Source organism: Dama dama, chromosome 13, assembly GCF_033118175.1.
Source record: "Dama dama isolate Ldn47 chromosome 13, ASM3311817v1, whole genome shotgun sequence".
Classification (NCBI taxonomy): Eukaryota; Metazoa; Chordata; class Mammalia; order Artiodactyla; family Cervidae; genus Dama; species Dama dama.
The window spans coordinates 74,843,820-74,863,910 of NC_083693.1; the positions used below are offsets into that span (position 1 = coordinate 74,843,820).

General features: G+C 65.3%; 2 protein-coding genes and 1 non-coding gene across 7 annotated transcripts; 1 reads left to right on the forward strand and 2 right to left on the reverse strand.

Moving 5' to 3' along the window:
- Positions 1-1,082: 1,082 nt before the first annotated feature.
- Positions 1,083-4,338, reverse strand: CKB (creatine kinase B). The gene is made up of 8 exons (XM_061159502.1): positions 4,224-4,338; positions 3,715-3,919; positions 3,395-3,549; positions 3,186-3,318; positions 2,695-2,866; positions 1,940-2,063; positions 1,553-1,742; positions 1,083-1,469 (listed from the first exon to the last, which is right to left on the reverse strand). The coding sequence occupies exons 2-8, from the start codon at positions 3,905-3,907 to the stop codon at positions 1,291-1,293; spliced, it is 1,146 nt and encodes a 381-aa protein (XP_061015485.1). The 5' UTR covers positions 3,908-3,919; positions 4,224-4,338; the 3' UTR covers positions 1,083-1,290.
- Positions 4,339-9,082: 4,744 nt separating this feature from the next.
- TRMT61A (tRNA methyltransferase 61A) lies at positions 9,083-15,825 on the forward strand. 5 transcript variants are annotated; one of them, XM_061159507.1, is made up of 5 exons: positions 9,306-9,682; positions 9,947-10,147; positions 10,232-10,307; positions 12,639-12,905; positions 14,590-15,825. In XM_061159507.1, exons 2-5 carry the CDS (start codon positions 9,977-9,979, stop codon positions 14,847-14,849), a joined length of 774 nt encoding a protein of 257 aa, XP_061015490.1. In that variant the 5' UTR covers positions 9,306-9,682; positions 9,947-9,976; the 3' UTR covers positions 14,850-15,825. The 5 variants fall into 5 exon arrangements, with proteins under 5 accessions (XP_061015489.1, XP_061015487.1, XP_061015490.1 ...); XM_061159506.1 differs by lacking the exon at positions 9,306-9,682 and adding an exon at positions 9,083-9,213 and having other exon boundaries at positions 9,947-10,307; XM_061159504.1 differs by having other exon boundaries at positions 9,301-9,385; positions 9,947-10,307.
- Positions 15,826-16,700: 875 nt separating this feature from the next.
- Positions 16,701-16,808, reverse strand: LOC133068769 (U6 spliceosomal RNA). Its single transcript, XR_009695715.1, has one exon. It is a non-coding gene; the product is annotated as a U6 spliceosomal RNA (small nuclear RNA).
- Positions 16,809-20,091: the final 3,283 nt, after the last annotated feature.

Sequence of the window (20,091 nt, forward strand, 5' to 3'; positions counted from 1 at the left end):
CTGTGCCAGAGGGCTTGCCCTCATGCCCAGCCTACTCGGGTGTTCACTCACCCAGCCTCTGCCCTCCTCCCCCGGCAAAGGCTCTGCCTGTGAGTCCCTCATACCCACCTGGCCACTGAGGAGGACGCCAAGGCATGCCTGCCACTCCACGGCTGTCCCTCCAACCTCCTGGTCCTGGGCCCTGGGGTCTAAGTTGACAAAATGCCCCTGGGACATGAGAGCCCATGGTTCTTGGTAGGCATGACTGCCAGCCCCAGGCGGGCTTCTCCCAGTGGCGGGGTAACCCCAGGAGGGTCAGGTCTGAACGGCTGATTACGCAGGGGAGCCCTGGCCAGCAGGGGGCAGCAGACCGTCGGTGAACTGAGGCGCTGGAGCGGACAAGCCCAGGGCGGGGCTGCTGGCTCACCCCTCCTACCTAGGGTGCCTACCCACCCACGGTGGGACCCCCAGCAGCAGCCAGGAGACAGACCAAAAGACCTTGTTCCGAACAGCTCACCCCCTTCCTGTCTGGGGACCCGCCAGGGAAGGCCCAGGAACTGGGGCACCGAGGGTCCTGGAGAAGAGGCTGCAAGGATGGGAGGACTAAGGGGGCCCTGGGGCTCCCTGGGAGGGACGGGAGGGCTAGGCCTGGGGAGGCTGAAGGGGAAGGAAGCAGAGCAGAGAGATTATTTAGGAAATAGAGTAGGTGTTAGGGTAGGAGGGGGAGGCAACGGAGAAGCTGCTTGCAAGAGGAGGAAATGGCTTTCGGGGGCGGAGCTGGAAAAGTACCACATTTCTGGGCTCCTGCCCTTCCCCCAGCATCCAGAGCTCCTCCAGGCTACAGGCTGGGGCCGACTGAAGTGCTAGGCTCCACCCTGCAGGCCCCCGAATAGATCCTCTAGATGCTCAAGCTGGGGCTCTGCCAGCAGCCCAACCCGGTCCTGCAGGGAGGGCTGAGGCAGGAGGGCAGAGGTTCACGGAATAGGACTGGGGGGCACAGCACGGTCCCAGCTGACATTGAAGCGGAAGGGGCAGGCCAGGCCTCGGAGCCCGCAGCTGGGCCCTGGGCTGCCCTGGAAAGAGGAGGCACCACTCAGACCTGGGACAGGCCAAAACTCTAGTTTATTTCAGCATCAGCAACATCTCAGCCATCACAAAAATAAACTCTACCGAGGGCGACGAAGTCTCTACAGCAAGGCTAAGGGCTCAGCCCCCACACAGCGAGCCTCCGGGCGCGTGGTGGGCACGGCCTCGGCAATAAGTTAGGAAGCAGCGGAGGAGCTGGTGGAGGCGGCAGGTGCAGCCAGGGCCTCACTTCTGGGCTGGCATGAGGTCATCGATGGCCTGGCCCTGCTCCAGCCGCTGCTCCATCTCGATGAGCAGCTTCACCCCGTCCACCACCATCTGCACCAGCTCCACCTCCGAGAAGCCCAGGCGGTCCGCGTTGGAGACGTCGAAGACCCCGCCCACGGCGGCGGTGTCCACACCGCCTGGGGAGACAGCCAGCTCAGCGGGGCTGGGTAGGGGGCTGCCTGGGGGAGCGGGCTGCCTCGCGGCGCCCCCCGCCACTCACCTGTGCCTCGCTTCTGAAGCCGCAGCCGCTTGAGCACCTCGGGGAACTTCTCGTGCTTTCCCAGGTGGGGCAGCTTGATGTGCACCCCGGCCCGCAGACCCGTACCCAAGTTGGATGGGCAGGTGAGGATGTAGCCCAGGTGAGGGTTCCACATGAACTCGTAGTTCTTAGACTTGAAGAGCGTTTCAATCTGGAGGTGGAGAAGGTGTGAGAGGGGAGGCATGGCTGAAGACACCCCCCCAGAGGACCAGCTGGGACCCGGGGTGCCCCCTCCCACAGGACCCTGAGGCAACAAAGATCTGGTCTCCCCAGGGGGTTGATGGGGCACCTCCATCTCTGCCTGAACCCTGGGGCCTGGCCCTGCCCCCCCGTGGCACCAGCCCTGACCTGGGTGAGGCCGTTGCAGAAGCGCGTGAACACCTCCTTCATGTTGCCCCCCTTCTGCATGGAGATGACCCGCAGGTGATCCTCCTCGTTGATCCACACCAGGAAGGTCTTATTGTCATTGTGCCTGGGGGAGGGGTACAGTCAAGCCGCCTCCCTGGACAAGGGTCTCAGGACATATCCAGGAACAAAACCTCTCGAGGCGCCGAGGCACTTCCCAAGTCGCTGAGGTGCTCACCCCAGCTGGCCCTAGGGCCAGGGGGCTGCTATCCCGACTCTAGACCCATCAACACCCTGCGGGCACACAGGGCACCTCAGAGAGGGCACACGAAGCCCTGAGCTGCTTCCTAGCTAGCCGGTCAGGTACCGTGTGGTGCCCACCTAGGGGTTGAGGGGCAGAGGCAGCAGGCCCGGCCCCGACCCGCCCACGGGGGGCCGCTCTATCCCGTGCGATCCGATCCGGAGCCTGTGAGCCCTGCTCCCCCACCTCGAGGAAGCGTCTGCGTCACCCCGCACCTGACCGACTCCCCGCGGGTGGCGGGTGGGAAAGGAAAGAGCAAACAAGGAGCCGCGGCTCCCGGAGGCGGGGGAGGAACGCCGACACGACGGCCCCACCCGCTCGGGGCCCTCCCGCACCTGCGCGGTCAAGGTCAACTGCGAGGAGGCCCGGGAGCACCAAACCCACCCGAGGAGCGCGGCGCCGCCCTCCTCCCTCCCGCACGCGGCGGGCGGGCGGGCGGGGGCCGGGGGATGCTCACCAGATGCCGCGGGCGTCGGGCCAGTCGCGGGCCATGCCCGAGGCCAGCAGCAGGGGCGACACGGGCTTATCGAAAAGGAAGTGGTCGTCGATAAGCTGCTGCTGCTCCGCCGCCGTCATGCTTTTGAGCGCATAGTACCTCCCAGCCAGGTCACCGTCCAGGCTCGACAGGGCTGCGAAGGAGCACGATCAGAAGGACCGGTGGGCTCCTGCCCCACCCCGCCACCACCCCGCGCGCTCGGACCCGCCCGACACCCCCAGGATGCCCGCTCGGCCTGGCTGGAGCCCAGTCAGTCCCCCCGGTCCTCCGGAGCGACACGGCCCAAGCCGACCCTCGCCCGGCCCCAGGGCGCTGTGGGCGCGGGGCTGGGCGTCGGTCCCTCCGGGAAACCCGAGCCGGCGGGGAGATAAGAGCGCGGCGGCTCGGGTGACTGGTAAACAGGCCGGCAGGGCCCGGGCCGAAGAGCGCCGCTCAGCCGGCCCGACCCTTACCTTCGACGGCGAGCTTCTCGATGGCGCGGCGCTCCCCGCGGCTGCAGTGCGGGGGGAGGCAGAAGCCGCGGATGCTGCGGCCCGTGCGCACCCGCGAGCTCAGCACGTAGTTGGGATCCAGGTCGTCGCCGCCCTGGGGGCCAAGCAGGGCTGAGCGCCGGGCGGCCCCTCCCCACCCCGCCGGCCCCCTCGCCCCGGGCCACCCGCACCTGCAGGTTGTCGGGGTTGAGGTCCGTCTTGTGTTCGTCGGTGGGCTTATAGCCTCCGTGCCGGTCCTCGATGATGGGGTCAAAGAGCTCCTTGAACACGTCGTACGACTCCTCGTCGCCGGCCACGCAGCCCACGGTCATGATATAGGGGTGGCCTGGGGGGGAGCGCGGAATGGGGCCAGTGACGTCACTGCCAGGCCCAAGCAAGCCGCCGAGGACCCTGCAGCTGTGCGCGCAGAGGGCGCCCGGACCTTGGCCGGGGGGGCCCAGGACCCCAGCCGCGGGCTCCTGTCCTGACCTCGGGCCTGAGGCGCGCGTACCTGGGTTGTCCACGCCGGTCTGGATGACGTCGTCCACCGTGAAGCCGCTCGGGGTGCTCTTCGCGCGCAGCTCGGCGTACAGCTCGGGGGTCAGTACCTTGGCCATGTGGTTGTTGTGGCCGCTGAGGTCGGGGAACTCATCTTCGGCCGGGAAACGCAGCTTCAGCGTGTTGTGGCTATTGGAGAAGGGCATGGCGGCGGCGGGCTGCGGGGAGACGCGGGAGTCAGCAGGGACCCGAGGCTCCTGGCCTCCTGGTGACCTGCTAACCACACAGGGCCCCGGGCTCCGGTCAGCCCGGTCGCGGTCAAGGTCACCGAGGTCGGCGCTTGCACGCATGGGGCTACCACAGCGCCCAGGACCCCCGGCCCAGCTGGAGCGCCTGCTCCAGGCGTCGGATCCCGGGAGGTCCGGAGAGCGCGACGCCCTGGCCCTCGACCCCCGCTCCGTGCATAACAACCCCCACCTCGGTGCCCCCCGCCTCCCACCCCCGGCCCCTCGGCTCACTCACTGAGCAGTCAGGCAGGGGCGGGGGCTCTAGGTCTGTCTGCAGCTCAGGGCGCGGCGCAGGCGAACAGCGGCGGCTCCGCGCTCCCGAGGCTCTTAAGGGGCGCGACGCAGGCCGCCCATTGGCCGCTATTTATAGCCCATTCATTCCATTGGGTCGCGCTGCGGGGTGGTGCCGCCGCTTTGTCCGCCACCCTCTGCTCCCGGAGCACCCCCCCCCCCCCAACCCCAAGCAGCCCACCCCGACTATCCCCTGGCCGGGACCCCGCGCAGCCTGCCTAACCCCACCCCGCGCCCGCCCAGGATCCCGAAGCCAGAACCTCAGGCCCTCGGACATTCCGGATTCCCCCACACCCACGCCTGCCTCCGAGCGGGAAACCGAGGCAGGAGAGCCGGCCAGGCACTTGAGAACGCTCGGCCTTGTCTGCACCCTGGCCCCTGCCTTCCCTCCTCCCGCTAGTCCTCGTGGTGGTCGCGGCGACGGGCCAGGCGGGAGCCGTCCCGGGCTTCCACGGCAGGTACCACCACCCACCGCCGCCCACCCCACCCCCGCAACCTTCTCCCTCACAGTCTGAGTTGGCGCCGAGCCGCCGACCTTCTTCAAGGTGCCCGCAGGCATCTCCCCGGCGATCTTGGTGCAGAGCGAAGGCACGCCGGAGGCGCAGTCTGGCTGCGGCCCAGCCCGGTGGCACCCTTGGTGCCGTGACCTTGGGCAGGTCCCCGGGCTTTGGGGTCATTTGAGCCAGAGACTCAGCGCCTCCTGGTTGATGAGCGAATACTGACTGTGGCCCTGCTGGGAAATGCACAGTCTCAGAGCCCCCAGACCCCAGGCCTTGGCCCTCTCTTCCAGGGACAAGTTCATCTCCACACCCCACCCCAAAGGTCGTCCTCAGAGACTCTCCGCAGAGGCTGGAGGAAATGCTCACAAACAATAAGCACATGTGAGACTTAAAAAACAAAAAACTCACTGAAAATCAGAATCGTGCAAGTGAAAGTAATGACTATGCCTTCCACTATCCCCAACACCCCAGACTGGCACCAGCCAGTGTTGGCTATGGGCCGGAATGTGGGGAAACAGGCATTCACAGGCTGCCTGCAACTGTGAAGTGCTACATTAGCTTTGGAAAGTAATTTGGTAGTATTTATTAAAACATAAAATCTTTGTACTCCGTGACCCGGCAATCCCACTTCTAGGAATCCAGCCTGTAGTCTCATCTCTCTTTGCACACAGGCCAACCCTCTCTAGTAGGAGAAACAAACACAAACAGACCTGTATGTAACCGGATGCCCATCACCTGGGGACTGGCCAGGGGTAGGGGAGGCATCTCTCCAGTGTGGAATATTATACAGCTATTAAAAAGCATGAATTGGGGACTTCCCTGGTGGTGCAGTGGATAAAAATCCAGCTACCAATGCAGGGGACAGGGATTTGAGCCCTAGTCCAGGAAGGTTCCACCTGCCCAATGGGCAACTAAGTCCGCGCGCTGTAACTACTGAGCCCCAGGAGCGGAGAAGCCACTGCAACAAGAAGCCAGCAGGCCACAGCGCAGACTGGCCCCTGCTCACCGCAACTAGGGAAGGCCTGACCACAGCAACGAAGACCCAGAGCAGCCAAAAGTGAATCAATAAATATTTTTTTAAAGGGTGAACTGGCACTTTAATGGTTAACGTCCATCATCTGGTTGCTTTGTGAACAAAACAAGGAAGGGGGAAAACACTTATCTGTGTGTTTATTCAACAAAATCCCCCCAGAACTGCACAGGACTGCTGGAGGATGACTGTGAGCTCGGCAGCTGTCAGCAAGCAGCCAAGGGAACAAGATATGGTCAAGAACCGAGAGGAGACGGGTGCCTCCGGCGGGGCTGAGCGGCGATCTGTGTGCTGGGGCCCCTGAGGGCGCCGGAGCACAGAGTGAGCACGTTCCTTTGCCTCTGCCTCTGTGCAAGGCCCGCGGTTACCATGGAGGACTCCTGCCTCTTCCCTTGCTCAATTTGGCGTGTTTTGACCTGCTCCCAGTCAGCATTTTTTTTAGACTCGTAAAGCAAAGCAAGGTGAAAAGACAAATGGCTCCGGACTGGCCAGACAGGTGTCCTCTAAGCCTGAAATTCCTGTGTTCCGTGCCCCCTGCTGCCCCTCTCCCTAATTTTAGAAATATCTGCACCTGCCCTCCCCGACTCCCCACCGACAAAGGACTCATGGACTCAAGATTCTGTTTCTAGAAACCAAGTGCTGGCTCTGGAAGCCTACTTGACTTTCAGACCCCAGAGATTGGGGGCGGGGGGCGCTCAGGGCTTCCTTCCTCTTTGTAGCTTCGGCAGCTTCTCAGAAGGTTCCCCCCCACCTTCAGGCCACCAAGGGCCTGACCCACTTGGGGGGACGGGGACAGGGAAGGACCCCATTCCCCTCTCCCTCCACAAGCGAGGTCCTGCTTCACTAGAGAAGCGAAGTCCAGAGGCTTGGGGTCTTGCCCAGGGCCTGCCTGGGGCTCCAGCAGTTCTCAGCCTTCTGAGATGCATGTTTTGTCCTAGTTTTGCAGATGAGCAAAGGGAAGATGAGAAGGTGGGTGATGGGGAACCAGGTCCGAGGTCTGGCAATCCCCCTGTGATCCTGCAGTGCCTGGCCCTGTGCTAACCTGCCTGAGGGCCCACCCTGCAGACCCCGAGCTGGCCACGCCTGGGCTGGACTCAGACTGACAACACATGTGGTCAGCAACTGTGACGGGGGAAGAGAGGAGGGGTCTTGGAGGCCTTTAGACCCAAAAGTCAGGGTGAGGCCCCTACCAGGCAGCGGCCACTTGGGAGTCTGGGTGGTCTTGAGCAAGGGGACAAGGAGAGGGGCCCAGGAGGGTACCAGCCTCCACTTCAGTGGAAGAACGCTGCTCCCAGCTAACCGAGCCCTCCCCTGTGGACCCTCCAGTCTCCCCAGGGCCCACAGGAGCCGGTTTGGCAGCGTCTGGGCAAGCAGCTAGGTGACATCATCCGGCCAGTTTATGGTCCAGGTTTCTCAGAAATCACACTTGGTTACACATTAACCACCTGGCCCTGGAGGGGGTGGGGAGCCTCAAAGGAGTCCCTGGCCTTTCATCCACAGAACACGGCCCTGCTTGGCAGGTACAGAGCAGGGCCGGTGGAGGAGGGCCAGGCCCCAAGCAGGGGCTAGGACTTCCTCTTAATGCCCTGTCCCTGAGCTTCACAGAACCCAAAGGGGAAGTTGGTTGGGGTCAGCAAAGGGGCAGGGGCTGCCTTGTGGCCACAGAGTATGGTGGGGCAGGAGACTGAGCTGGTCAGAGATCAGAGCAGAACGGCCCTCCCCAGAGGGCATCATCGGCCTCCTGCTCTCCTCCATGGCCCTGTTCCTGCCTGTTCCCACCTTTCTTCCAATCTGCCTTCGGTTTTCTGAAGCCGAGTTTACTGACTGTAAATCCCAATCCCACTTTGGCCACATTAGTTGTGTGATCTTAGGCAAATTACTTGACTTCCCTGAGTCTGTAAAATGGTCCCTCTCTCACAGGATTGTGGGTAAGATTCAAAGTGATGACACTTAACTGGGCTTACACAGCATCAGTTTTTTTTAGGGGGGGCAATATATAAACTCTGCCCTGGGCAAAGTACCCACCTGACCTGGCTAATCAGTTGGTGCTTGAGGACTCAAGCTGAGGGCTGGGCAGAGTCAGAGAGAAGACGGACAGCCCTGGGAAGGCTGCCTGGAGGAGAGGGCAATGGAGAAGCTGGCCAACCAGTCCCCCACAGAAAGGCGATGGGAAGTTGGGAACCAGAGGAAACCACTGCCGAGTCACCGAGTCCAAATTTAGGCTCTTAGTGTGCACTCAGCCTCTGAGTAGCTGAGAGGCTGGGGAAGAGGAACCCCCAAGAAGTGGAAAGTTGCTATCTCCCAGGAGAGCAATTAAGAGGTGATTCAGGCGGGTGCAAAGTCACCTGGATGGAACAAAGGTTGGAGAGCTACAGATGGAGTTGAGTTGTCCGAAAGGAGGAGGAAAGGCTGTGATGCAGCCACACAGGCAGCTGGTGGTCAGAGCACTGGCCCCGCAGGGACAGGAACCCACAGAGAATGGGAGGTCACCAAAGGCCCCCACCTTCCTCCCCTGGGGTTCCAAGATGCAGGCCCAGTCAGGAAAGGGGCATGGAGGAGCTAAGGCTAGGCACCTGGGTCTCCATCATGGACTCTGCGGTCCGCAGACACCCTCGCCAGGCCCGGCCCCAGAGGAGGGAAGAGTTCAGCGCCCTACAAGTTGATAGGGCTCTAGGAAGGGGCTGGTTCCGCAGGGCCTGGCCACTCCCAGTTGTCCAGGATGGAGCAGCCTGGGCCTGGGAAGCGTGGCCAAAGGTCAGGCTAGCTGGCCCTGAGTTGGGGCTCAGGCCCCAGCCTGGCTGGGTGGGCTGGGGTCTCCATCAGATAAGGCCTGGCCCACGGGGACATGCGCACTGGAGGAAGACGATCCCGGTCCCCGTGCTCCTCCCCCGCGCACACTGTCCGCCCAGCCCAGAGCCTGGCTCTGATTCAGCCCCGCTGAGACACAATGGGGCTGCAGCTTCCCTGTTTCTGCGGGGCCCTCCAGATGGCCCTCCCCTGCTCGGGCCGCTCTTCCTGTCCTCACTGACCCGGCCCCAAGAGAAGCCCCGTGCGTCCAGTGCTCAGCGCACCCTGGGTTCCAGGAGGGGACGCAGGGCTCCCTCCGTCCTGGAAGCGGCTTCCGCACTCCGGAGAACGTGCCCGTTTCAGGAGCGGCCAGGCCTGGGTCTAAGGCCGCTTCTGGCCACCGTGCCCTGCTGCTCAGGCTGCCTCCCGCCACAGCCTTGTGGGACCACCCGCTCCTCTGCAGCTCCATTTTCTGGAGTTTCACCAGTCACGCTCGCGCCCACAGGAGACCGCGGCAGCTTGGGGGCGGGCTACCCGGGCTCTCGGTGGTCCTGGGCGCGAGGAGGTAGCACCGGGACAAGCCGACCGAGAGCGCGCCACGGACGCGAGGAGGGGCGGTGCGTACCCCCGAGACACCGCCCTCTCTCCCGGGAGCCCCCGCGCGCGTCAGGGGGCGTTGCGCCGTGACGTCATCGGCGGGCGCCGCGCCCCAGCCGGCGGAAGTGCAGCCGCGGCGACGCGAAGCCACGTGCGGCGCCTCCAGGAGTTGGAGGGCGACGAGCGTCGCCGGTGAGGCTCGGCCGGGCCACGGTGGCAGAGCGCGGGTAGTGTAGGGGTCGTCTCCCAGGCGGGCCCTGCACGTCCCGGCAGCCCCACGTGGCCGCGCCCAGCCCTGTTGCCGGCCTGGCCTGAGCCGCCGCCCCCGGCCTCTACGCAGGCCAGGCCGTTGTTCCTGTTTACTGCCCGCTGCACGGCCCCGGCCTTCGCTTGGGGAACCTGTGCATTTGCATCGCCCCATCATCCGTCTGCCCAGGAGCCCGCCACGGGGGAGAGTGAAGAGAGAGGGGAGTTCTGCCTGGCCTGGAGGTGACCTCACGCGCCCCCCTCTGCGTGGTCCCTCTCTCGTCTCACAGCTAGAGAACGGGAGCCAAGCTCCCGGAGAAGGATGCCGAGGGAGAGGGTCAGGCCCTTACTTTGTGGGAATCCTGGGACCCGGCCTCAGTCTCTCCGTCTGAGGTTTGGGCTGATGGCTCCCGTCTTAGGACCAGACCAAGAAGGGCTTTCTCCCTGGATGCCAGGCGCACGTTCCCGCCTCCTGGCCCCTTACACGTTCATGCCCACACTTCCCAGGTCCCCGGCACCTGCCGGACCAGCAGCACCATGAGCTTCGTGGCCTACGAGGAGCTGATCAAAGAGGGTGACACAGCCATCCTGTCCCTGGGCCATGGCGCGATGGTGGCCGTGCGGGTGCAGCGTGGGGCCCAGACCCAGACCCGGCACGGTGTCCTGCGCCACTCAGTAGACCTCATCGGCCGCCCCTTCGGCTCCAAGGTGACCTGCGGCAGAGGCGGCTGGGTGTATGTGCTGCACCCCACGCCGGAGCTCTGGACACTGAACCTCCCACACCGCACCCAGATCCTCTACTCCACCGACATCGCCCTGCTCACCATGATGCTGGAGCTTCGGCCTGGCTCCGTGGTCTGTGAATCCGGTGAGTTCTGCAGGATGCCTTGGTTCGTGAAGGCGGAGGTCAGACCCAGTGTCCAGGCAGCCTCAGCCTGCCCTTCCAGAGCAGAGGCACACTCACTGTCTGTTTCTACAGGGTCTTTCTGGGGGGCTGACTGCAGCGAGGGGGGAAAGACACAGGGAAGCTGGTTAGGAGACTGGTGCTGTCCTCCAGTGAGACTTGATGGGATCTGACTGAGGACAGCCCGCAGGAGGAGCCGGCGCCCAGGGGGAAGCCTGCCTGTGTGAGGTGGGGAGGGGGTGGTGAGCGCTGCTCGGCGCTGACCAAGGTGCTGACAGAAGGGTAGGGGTGCCTGGCCTAGCAGTCCCTCACTGCTGCGAATGGCAGTCCCAGGCCCAGGGCCGAGGATCGCCTCTTTCTGGAGGGAGGCCAGGGCTGCTCCAGGGTGCTCACTGCGGGGGAAGAGCCTTCCTTGTGCTCATCCCAGGCCAGCGCCTTCATCACTGAGGCCAGGCCTGGGGTGCAGATGGAAGTACCTGAAGCCAGATATTCCCAGACTCTGCGTGTGTGCATGCACACACACACACACACGCACACACACATGTGCTGTGGACTGAAGCTTGCAGCCTGGCCAAGAGCAGCCAGGCCCAGATGTGCCTGGATTTCCAGAATGTTCTGCACACCCTGGGCCCCTGTGCTCCGGGCTCATGAAGAGTTCCCAGCAGCACTGCTGCCAGCTTTTGGAGGCTTCAGGCCGTCTCCTCCATCTTTGGGCCTTGGTTTCTCCGTGCGGATGACTGGATGGTTGCCTTTGCCCAGGCGATCACTTTGAAGTGGCGAGAGTCAGATGCAGAACCTCAGCGGAGAGTGGGTTCAGAGAGTGGGTGGGGGCTGGGCAGGGGCCAGCCGCTCCGCACCAGGGGAGCTGGGGGTGGACAGGATTCAGGGCCAGCTCGTCCCCTGCTGCCCGCCCCCGGGCATCCACGGCCAGGGCCTGGCTCCACTCAGCTGAAAAGCGCGGTCAGCAAGCGGGCTTCCGGGCTCCTCTGAGGTACCAGCTCCCCTTGTGGGAACCGTGGGTAGAGCCGCGACAGGTCAGGCTGGGTTTCTGCTTCTTGAAGGGGACAGGCAGTGGGCCCAGCGTGACCATCTCGGTGTTACTGCGGACTGGGGGCTGCGCATTTGAGGGTGACTGAGAAGGGTCCCTCCGGCTGGGCGGTCAGAGAGGACCTGAGGAGGGAGCAGTGAGTGACACGATGGGGAGCCGTGAAGAGCCATGGGGGAGGGTCACCCCAAAGGAGAGCCTCGCAGAGACCCTGCGTGAGGGACCGTCGAGGAGGCCAGTGTGGCCGGAGCGGGAACGAGGTCAGGGAGGAAGCGCTCACAGCCAGGGGGGTCACGAGGAGTCCGACTCTGCTGTGGAACAGAGGGCTGGTCTGACTGAGGCTGCAGGGAACCCGCGGCTGTGGAGGCAGGCCTGAGGGCAGCGCTCGGGGGCTGTAACAGGGAGGGAGGGGGGCCCAGGTGGGCGCTGCGGGCAGCTGGGGAGAAGCACCTCCTGGAGAGATGGGGGAGGAGGTGCCGGCGGGGGCGGGGGCGGGGGCGGCTCCAAGGCGTCTGGCTGGGCGGTCACCGCCCTGTCACTGGGAACAGAGGCTTGGCAGGGAGTGGACTGGGGCTGGATCGCTCCAGCTCTGCACTTGTAAATGCCGGGTTCTGTTTGCGGTCGCGGGGTAGGTGGTCAGTGTGCAGTGGACACAGAGTATCTCCATCACGCTTGGCACCTGGAGCCATGAGGGGTGGGGAGGTCGTGGGGGGTGACAGGGCCCCGGCGCCGCAGGACAGGATGGCAAGCAGAGGGGCAGCCTGAGGCTGGAGGAAATCAGGGGCGACGACGGGGGCGCACGCTGGTCGCCGAGTCAGGGTGAGGGCAGAGCTGCCCCGTGTGGCGGGAGCGGACTAGGGGTAGGAAGATGGACTGACCTGCATCCCTCGGGCCCAGCCACCGCGTGGGACGGGGCAAGCCTCTTGGTCCACTCTGCCCAGACCCTGCACGGCCCTGGGGCAGTCTGGCCCCTCTAAGGACCCCTGTTGGGACCCCGGTCTGGGCAGCAGGGTTTGCTCCAGAGCTGGGGTGGGCAGGACTGCCCCCCGCCCAGCAGGACCCCCACCAGATCAATAGGCAGGTGGCTCCCCTGCGCCCACCTGGGACAGCCCGTGTCCCAGAACCCCACGGGGAGCCCCGGACTGGTGCCCGCTGGTAACAGGGGCTCAGCCGACCTCGTGGACCCCAGTGGGTCTCCCCAGGGTGAGGGTAGGCTCATTTCCCGCCTGACTCCCGTCCCCCCCGGCCAGGCACCGGCAGCGGCTCCGTGTCCCACGCCATCATCCGCACCATCGCACCCACGGGCCACCTGCACACAGTGGAGTTCCACCAGCAGCGGGCGGAGAAGGCGCGGGAGGAGTTCCAGGAGCACCGCGTGGGCCGCTGGGTGACCGTGCGGAACCAGGACGTGTGCCGCAGCGGATTCGGCGTGAGCCACATGGCAGACGCCGTCTTCCTGGACATCCCCTCGCCTTGGGAGGCCGTGGGGCATGCCTGGGACGCCCTCAAGGTCGAAGGTGAGCTGGGCTTCTGGGAACAGGGGGGTCAGAGGGTCGGGGTGGGTCAGAGTAGCCCAGGGAGGTTTGGGGGTGGTTGGAGAAGTCAGGACTGGGGAGCGCAGGGCTCAGCTGGGCCCCTGCCCCTTGGCTTGGCCAGCTCCCACCCCAAGGTGGGCGATGTCTGAGGTCCCTGAGAGGCGGGGCATGCCGGAGGTCAGAGGTCAGCCCCTGACCCCAGCCAGTCCCTCCAGAGTCTCCCCTCCCCACCAGCCACAAGCCGGGCGAATGCGTCCCTTTTAGGGAAGATGTTGGGTGCAGAGGCGGGGAGGTTGGCTCTGAGCCAGGAGGCGCTGGCGAGGCCCTGGGTTTTTCCCTTTTCTGGAGAAGTTGCTGGCTCCAGCAGCCAGGCCCCTGCCTCCTCCCCGCTGAGCAAAGCAGCAGGAGGGGGAAGCCCAGAGCCCCGGGGACAGCCCGCTCCTATGAACGTGGATGCCTGGCCAGTGGGTCCCCTGCCCGCTGGCCTAGGACTGCCATGTCCCCGGTCTGTGCCAGGGTGGCCAGGGAGCACCAGCTCCCCCGCCCCCGCCCCTTCCGCTAGGCCCCCGACGCCCGCAAGTCCCTCCTGCCCGGGGACCCCAGCGGGCCCAGGCCCGGGTCCCCCGAGGCCAGAGCCGGGCGCACCGCCTGGGCTGAGCGCAGGCGGCCCCTGGGCCGGGAGCCCTGCGTGTGTTGTCCTGTCCCCTCCGCCCCACTGAGCCCTGCTCTCTGCGTCTGCTTGTTCTGGCCCAGAGGCTCCCGGCTCCCTCGTGGTCTGGCGGTTCTCCAGGGCTCGCCTGCCCGCGTGAGCCCGGCGCCGGCTCGGTGCGGCCCTGGGGCCCGGCCCTGCCCCGCGGGGCCGCCTGGGCTGTGCGCATGAGGGCCAGGCTCCCCGCGGCGACCCTGTGCCCTCTAGCTTGACCTCGATCCTGCCTCCAAGCGCAGGCCTCCCCGGAGGGGCTGAGGTGACCAGGCCTCAGGGACCTTTGCGGGCTGTCCCAGGCACCTCGCCTCCCCCAGCCTGGCCTCCCCGCCCCCGCCCTGCAGGTCCCGGGCTGGCTGGGGAGGGAGGCGGCAGGCAGGAAGGGGCTCCCGCCCTGCCCGTCATCCTTGGGCCTGGGGCTGGTTCCGTAGGCGCCTCCAGTTGCAGGAGCCGCGACAGCCTCTCATTTTCTGTGACAGCAGCCCCTGTCCCGGCCGCTCGTTGAAGCTGGAGTTATTCTGGGCTCAGCGCTCCAGCAGCTGAAAGGGGAGACTCCGCCCTGGCCCCAACCCTTGGCCGCCGGTGGGGGTCGGGGTGGTCGTGGCTGCGGGGGCCCAGGGGTGAGGCAGTGGGCTTGGTGCAGGCGGCCCCATCCATGTGGGCCCTGCCGGCTCCTCCGCTGAGGCCTCAGCTACTGGTGGCCGGAGGGCTTGGCCGTCCTTGGAGCCCAGAGCGCGGTGCTCGGAGCCCAGAGCATCTCTCATAGCAGGGCCTCTCCCAACACCCACTCCTGAAGGCGCCGGGCTGCATTGCCTCTGCGCGGAGGTCCCGGCCATGGACCCCTGGGCAGAGGGACGGCCGGCGGGCAGGGGTGTGGGCAGAGCTGGGGGCGTGGGCTCTGGGGTGGCCGGGGGCGGGGCTCGGGGCGGCCCTCTGACCCGGCATCTTGCCCCACCCCCGCAGGTGGGCGCTTCTGCTCCTTCTCGCCCTGCATCGAGCAGGTTCAGCGCACGTGCCAGGCGCTGGCGGCCTGTGGCTTCTCGGAGCTGAGCACCCTGGAGGTGCTGCCCCAGGTCTACAACGTGCGCACCATCAGCCTGCCTGCGCCCGACCTGGGGGCCAGCCCCGGCCCCGACGCCGGCCCCTTCCGCAGCGGCACGCCCATGAAGGAGACTGTGGGCCACACCGGCTACCTGACCTTCGCCACCAAGACTCCGGGCTAGGGTTAGGGCTAGGGTTAGGGTTAGGGCTAGGGTTAGGGTTAGGGTTAGGGCTAGGGCTAGGGAGCCGCCCCCCGGGAGCTCCGGGTAGCTGGAAGTGAAACTCGGGCCAGAGACTGCCTTGTATGGTCAGCGGCTGCCTGCCGGGCCGGTGTTTAGAAATGGACTTGGAGCGGGGAGGGTGGAGCAACGGGGCCTCCCTGACAGCTGGCAGGGTGGTGGGGGGGGGGGCTGCTGCCGTGGAGCAGCATCACGGCCCTGGGGGAAGCGCTCCCACCCGCGGCACCCCGAAGTCAGTGTGCCTGCTCTGCCGGCTCGTTGCCTCGCGGTCTTCATTGCCGCGGGCTCCTCCGGGTGGGCATGTGGCCAGCGCAGGTTTGACCCTCTTGGGTGACCCCAAACAGGTAGGGCGGAGGAGGAGGCCCAGGGATGTAGGCCTTGCGCCCAGGACCCCCACCGCCTGGCTGCCAGCAGAGCTGTGGCCCTGCCGCCTAGCCTCAGGCCCGACCCCCGACCGGGCACTGTGCGGGCCATGTGCCCAGGTTCCCTCCTGGCAGGCCCCACCCACCACCTGGCTTTTCCACCCAGTAAGCGCCTGCTCCGCAGCCTGGCCCGGCCAGAGCCCGTGTGAGAATCCGTGAGAAGACAGTGTCACTCTGCGGAGAGCAGAACGGACACGGGCTGCCTCCTGGCGGCCGGCGGTGCTAGAGCTGGTCCGCGTGCCTGCCCGGAGGGGCCCTGGGGTCCTGGACTAAGCGCTGCCCCGCCCTGCCCGGCCTCCAGCTCTGTGTGCGCCCTCCCCCCCCCCCCCCCCCCCCCCGACCCTGTTTCACAAAAGGTCTCGGTTCCTGCCCTGGTTTCAGCCAGCCGGCAGGAACCTCAGTGACCCCGTGTTGGCACAAGAGCCCCAGGGGCCCGCGCTGGCCTGGGACTGCTGCCCGACCACGCCCGGCGGAGAAATAAACGCTGTTGCCCCCACCGCAGTGACTGGTCCCCTGGTGCCTCGAGGCCCAGCCTCCGCTCCGCACACCAGCATCCAGCTGGAACTCGCCACACACCACCCGGCCCCTGCTCCTTCCTCTCCCAGGGCCGCTGCCACGGGGCTGTGGACTCCAGGACAATGGCCTGGGACGTGGTGGACAAAGGGGTGAGTGTGTGGCCGCCCCCACCCCCACCCGGCTGCAGAAAGGGCCGCTTGTTCCGGGAGTGGGGGTGAGGGGAAGGAGAGCGTTCCTGGCTCTGTGTGTGTGTGTGTGTGTGTGTGTGCATGCGTGCATCCGTCCATCCATGTCCGTGTCCGGCTGGGCCCAACCTCCCAGGCCTGCTGTTCTGGCCCTAGGCCACCACCCAGGTTTTGGGGGTCCTTGGAGTTGTGCCAAATGAGATGAACCTCCAAGAGGACCAGTCTCCTGGCAGCAGCGTCACCGGGGGGTGGGGGGGGTATCTTCTGTCTCCTAGGAAGACCTGTGTCCCCTGTGAGACCCTAGGGTCCTCCAAACCCCTTGACCTGCTCCAGGGGTCATATCCCCCTTCAAGGACCTGTGCTGACCTCTGACTCCACGCCTAGTGTGGGGACAGAGGAAGGGCCTGGGCTCTCCTCGGCCTTCAGGAAAGGCCTGGGGGGCATCTGTGTAGGGGGACAGGCCTGGCGCTGCCTGCTTCCCGAGGGGCTTAGGCCGGCGGCCAAGACCGCTCCTGGGGTGAGGCTCTGGGGCCTGCACTGGGGGCCCTGTGAGCCGGAAGGGAAGCCAGCCCAGGATGGATGATGGGCAGAGGGCCACCAGGTTCAGGGTCAGGATTCCTGGCCCCCTGTCCACGCATGTGGTTTTACTTGGCACGGAGCCACTTTTTTTTTTTTTTATGGAATGCTTCACAAATTTTGCATGTCATCCTTGCGCAGGGGCCATGCTAATCTTCTCTGTATCGTTCCAATTTTAGTATATGTGCTGCCGAAGCAAGCACACGGAGCCACTTTTTTAAGGATGGATGGTCCTCCAGCCCCTCGACTGGGCCCACACTGAGCCCCCAGAACTCCACCGTACCTCAATCCCATCCAGGGGCTTTAGCCTGGAGCCCCATCTGGCCCTGAGCCAGCAGTGAGCTCCCGCGCATCCTTCAAAGCCCATCAAGCGTCCCGGTGCCTCTCACCCCTCGCCCCCAGGTAGTCTCACTCAACCCTTTCCTGCTCCCCGGCAGCCCACGCTAGTGATCTCCCCTGTAGGGGTGTCCCTGGCCAGGAGCCCCTGCAGACAGATCGGGCAGAAGCTAGGTGGTTCCCTTAAATCCTTCAAACGGGGAGTGTGCCACCCAGGGCCCCTGGTGAGCGAGTGACCGATGAGCAGGTCACTTGGTCATCCCCTCAAGGCAGCAGCTTGGGGCTGGTCACAGGACAAGGATTCACCGGGAAAGTCCCGTCCAGCCCCAGACACGCACCTCTGGCCTTCAGTTTTTCCTCGGGAAGTCTTGCACCCACATGGCCCTGGCCCGAGGGGTGTGACGCATCACCCTGCCACCCACCCCCACCCCAGCCCCCGGCTCCTGGGCTCAAGCCCGGGAGACAGCTGGCCTGGCTGTGAGACTCACCTGTCTGGAGGGCCCCAGGTGGGATCAGAGCCCACATCTGTGGGGGCCGCCTCCAGCCAGGTCCCCTGGAAGCCCTCCAGGCCCGCCCCCCTCAGCTCCAGGGTGAGCTGCCCCCTGTGCCCCCCTCACCCCGTCACCTGCCTCAGAGGGGCTCTGTGCCCAACCGGGGGCGATGCGGGTCGGGGGCCCCTGGAGGCTGTACCCGCCTCGCAGGGTGTGGTCAGGGCAGGGGTGGGATTCCCATCCCTGCCCCCGCGCCTCTGCTGTGTGCTGCCCCCTCCCCATCCCCTTCTCTCTGCCTCCGTGGCCTCTGTTCTCCCAGGAATGTATGGCTCTCGGGCCTCTAGCCTGTGTGGGAGACAGGTGGGCTGCTTGGGACCCTGGCCCGGGATTGGGGGTGGGGATGGTGCGGCTCCTATCCCATCCCAGCCCAATGCATGGGGGGAGAAACTGAGGCTTGCGCTGCAGAGGTGAGGCTCACTGAAATCCCATCCACCCCCACCTCCGCCCATCCACCCAGGACCTCCCACATCTGCCACACTGCCCCCCCTGTGTGGTTGTTGGGTGTGACCACAGAAGCCAAAGGAGAGAGATGGCTGTTATAATCCTAGAAGGCTCCTTGGGAGAGGTGACGTCCTGCATGTGGAAGGGCAGATGGGACTTAGAGGCCAGTGAACAGCCGGCCTCCCCAGGCAGGAAGCTCCCCGCGGCCCAGGAGAGGGAGTGGAAAGCGCCAGGAGCGGCTGCTTTGGAGCAAGGTTGGATCAGAGGGCAGCCCCAGGCTGGAAACTGCCAGCCATGTTTGCAAGGCTTCTGAGCTCACGCAGGTCACAGGACCAGTGCTCCACTCTGCCCAGGGGCTGCGGGGCTCCATGCCAGCCAGGGTGGGGGGTGCCCCTTCCTCCCAGTGGTGCCTCAGGTGAGAGGGTCCAGGGGGTGGTTGGCCCTGCTGGAGGTCTTGGCTCCCAGTGCCCCCAAGAGGGAGCGAGCAAGTGGGGGGTCCAGTCCTCAGGGCAACCATCTTCATCAGCCTTGGGCGCTTTCACCCAGCAAACGGGCTGAGCACCCAGGGCAGCCTGTCCTGTCCTCAAGGGCTCCAGGGACCAGGCACATTCACTGCAGGTGGGAAGAGCCTGCTCCAAGCAAAGCAGGCAGCGGGGGCAGGGAGGAACAAGAAGGCCTTGCCAGGACACGGCCTCCGCAGTCCCAGGGGAACAGGGACTTTGGACAGGGCCCCGCAGGCCTCCCGACCCCAGCAGGGATGGCCAGACCCCACGCTGCCCTCCCGAAGATGCGCTTAAGGGCTCAGGCTTCCAGAATCACATCCTCCCTCCCGCCCGCCTGCCTGTGGGGGCGGGGCGGCTGCCATGAGATTAAGCATCACATGGATGTGTGTGCAGTCCGTGCCCAGTGTCTCGATGATGGTCAGCACCTGTGGGAGCCTCTGCCACCTCCAGAAGACCTCTGATCCTGCATTTGCCAAGGCCAGAATTTGACGACTGCTTCTGAATCCATCTGAGAAATGTCCTCTGCACTTTGTAGCACTTGAATAGCTTTTTGCACCTTCAGGGACACTTGCATGTGTATCAGAAGACTTGACACTGAGACTCTTCTGGAAAATCCGGGTCATCCAGCCCCTGTGCCTATAGTTAGTTGTGTAACTAAACCAGAAACAGGCTGTTGGATCACGCAGAGGCAGGCAGCGTTCAGTTGACCCCCACGGTTTGAGAAGTAGGTGTATTAGTTAGCTGTCGCCACAAACATGCTGCATAACAAATAATCACCCTCAACACCCCCCACCCCCGCTCCAAAAAAAGCATTCGGGCTTAAAGCCGCAGCCAGCTGCTCTGGGCCTGTGGCTTGGCGGCACTCGGCGACCAGAGCCGGCTCTTCCCCGTGTGGGGCCCGAGCTTATGTAAACTGCCCCTCCCTTCCTCCTGGGCCCGGCTCCTCTCGCGGCCCAGGCGCGGTAGGGGCGAGCCCGGTCATGCAGGCGCTTTTCGAGCCTTTGGTCACATGGCCTAACCTCGGGTCCCAGTGGAAAGAGAGACCCTGTGATTTTAGGGGAGGAGCTGCAGGGCCCGGCGGCCGGGGGGCACGCGGGGCCTCGCCCTCCCCCCGCGTGTGCGCACGTGTGCATAAGTGTGTCTCCGGCCCGCCTCGGGACGAGGGCATTTCAAAGTCAGGCTGCCTGGGAAGCGGCAGCGCCGGTGGGAGGGAAGTACTCGCTCCCACCAGGCTGAGAATAGCGCGGAATTGGGTCACGCTCCCGGGAGCTCGTCACAGCCTCCAGCTCGGGACGATAATCAGCTTTCTCCCCGACAGCTGTCCCTTCAAAGAGCAGGGCAGGCCGGCTGCGGGCACGTGTTTAGAAGAAGCCAAGGGGGTCGAGACGGACGGGGTGGGGAGCCTCCACTGACCCGCTCCCGCTTCCTTTGCTGTCCCCGCCCGGCCGGCCGCCTCCCTCCTTCCTGCTCGCCACGCTGCTCCCCCACTCCTCAGGGCCCGGGCACTCCAGGGGCATGCCACTCCCCAGGGCCCGGCGCTGAGAGAAGGCTCCACGGTGCCCCCCACAGCCCCCCGTACCCCCGCCCCGGCTCCTTGCAGGATGAAGGTGTCCGTGGGCAGCGGGCGGCCCCACCCCTCTGAGGCCGCAGGAGGC

Excerpts from the sequence above, each read along its gene's own strand:
- CKB (XM_061159502.1), bottom strand. The coding sequence starts at position 3,907 with ATGCCCTTCTCCAATAGCCACAACACGCTGAAGCTGCGTTTCCCGGCC. Across the intron at positions 2,867-3,185 it reads CGAGAAGCTCGCCGTCGAAG|CCCTGTCGAGCCTGGACGGT; the intron begins GTAAGGGTCGGG and ends GCTCCTTCGCAG. Across the intron at positions 2,064-2,694 it reads CCCGACGCCCGCGGCATCTG|GCACAATGACAATAAGACCT; the intron begins GTGAGCATCCCC and ends CCCCTCCCCCAG.
- TRMT61A (XM_061159506.1), top strand. The coding sequence starts at position 9,977 with ATGAGCTTCGTGGCCTACGAGGAGCTGATCAAAGAGGGTGACACAGCC. Across the intron at positions 10,308-12,638 it reads CTCCGTGGTCTGTGAATCCG|GCACCGGCAGCGGCTCCGTG; the intron begins GTGAGTTCTGCA and ends CCCCCCGGCCAG. Across the intron at positions 12,906-14,589 it reads GGACGCCCTCAAGGTCGAAG|GTGGGCGCTTCTGCTCCTTC; the intron begins GTGAGCTGGGCT and ends CCACCCCCGCAG.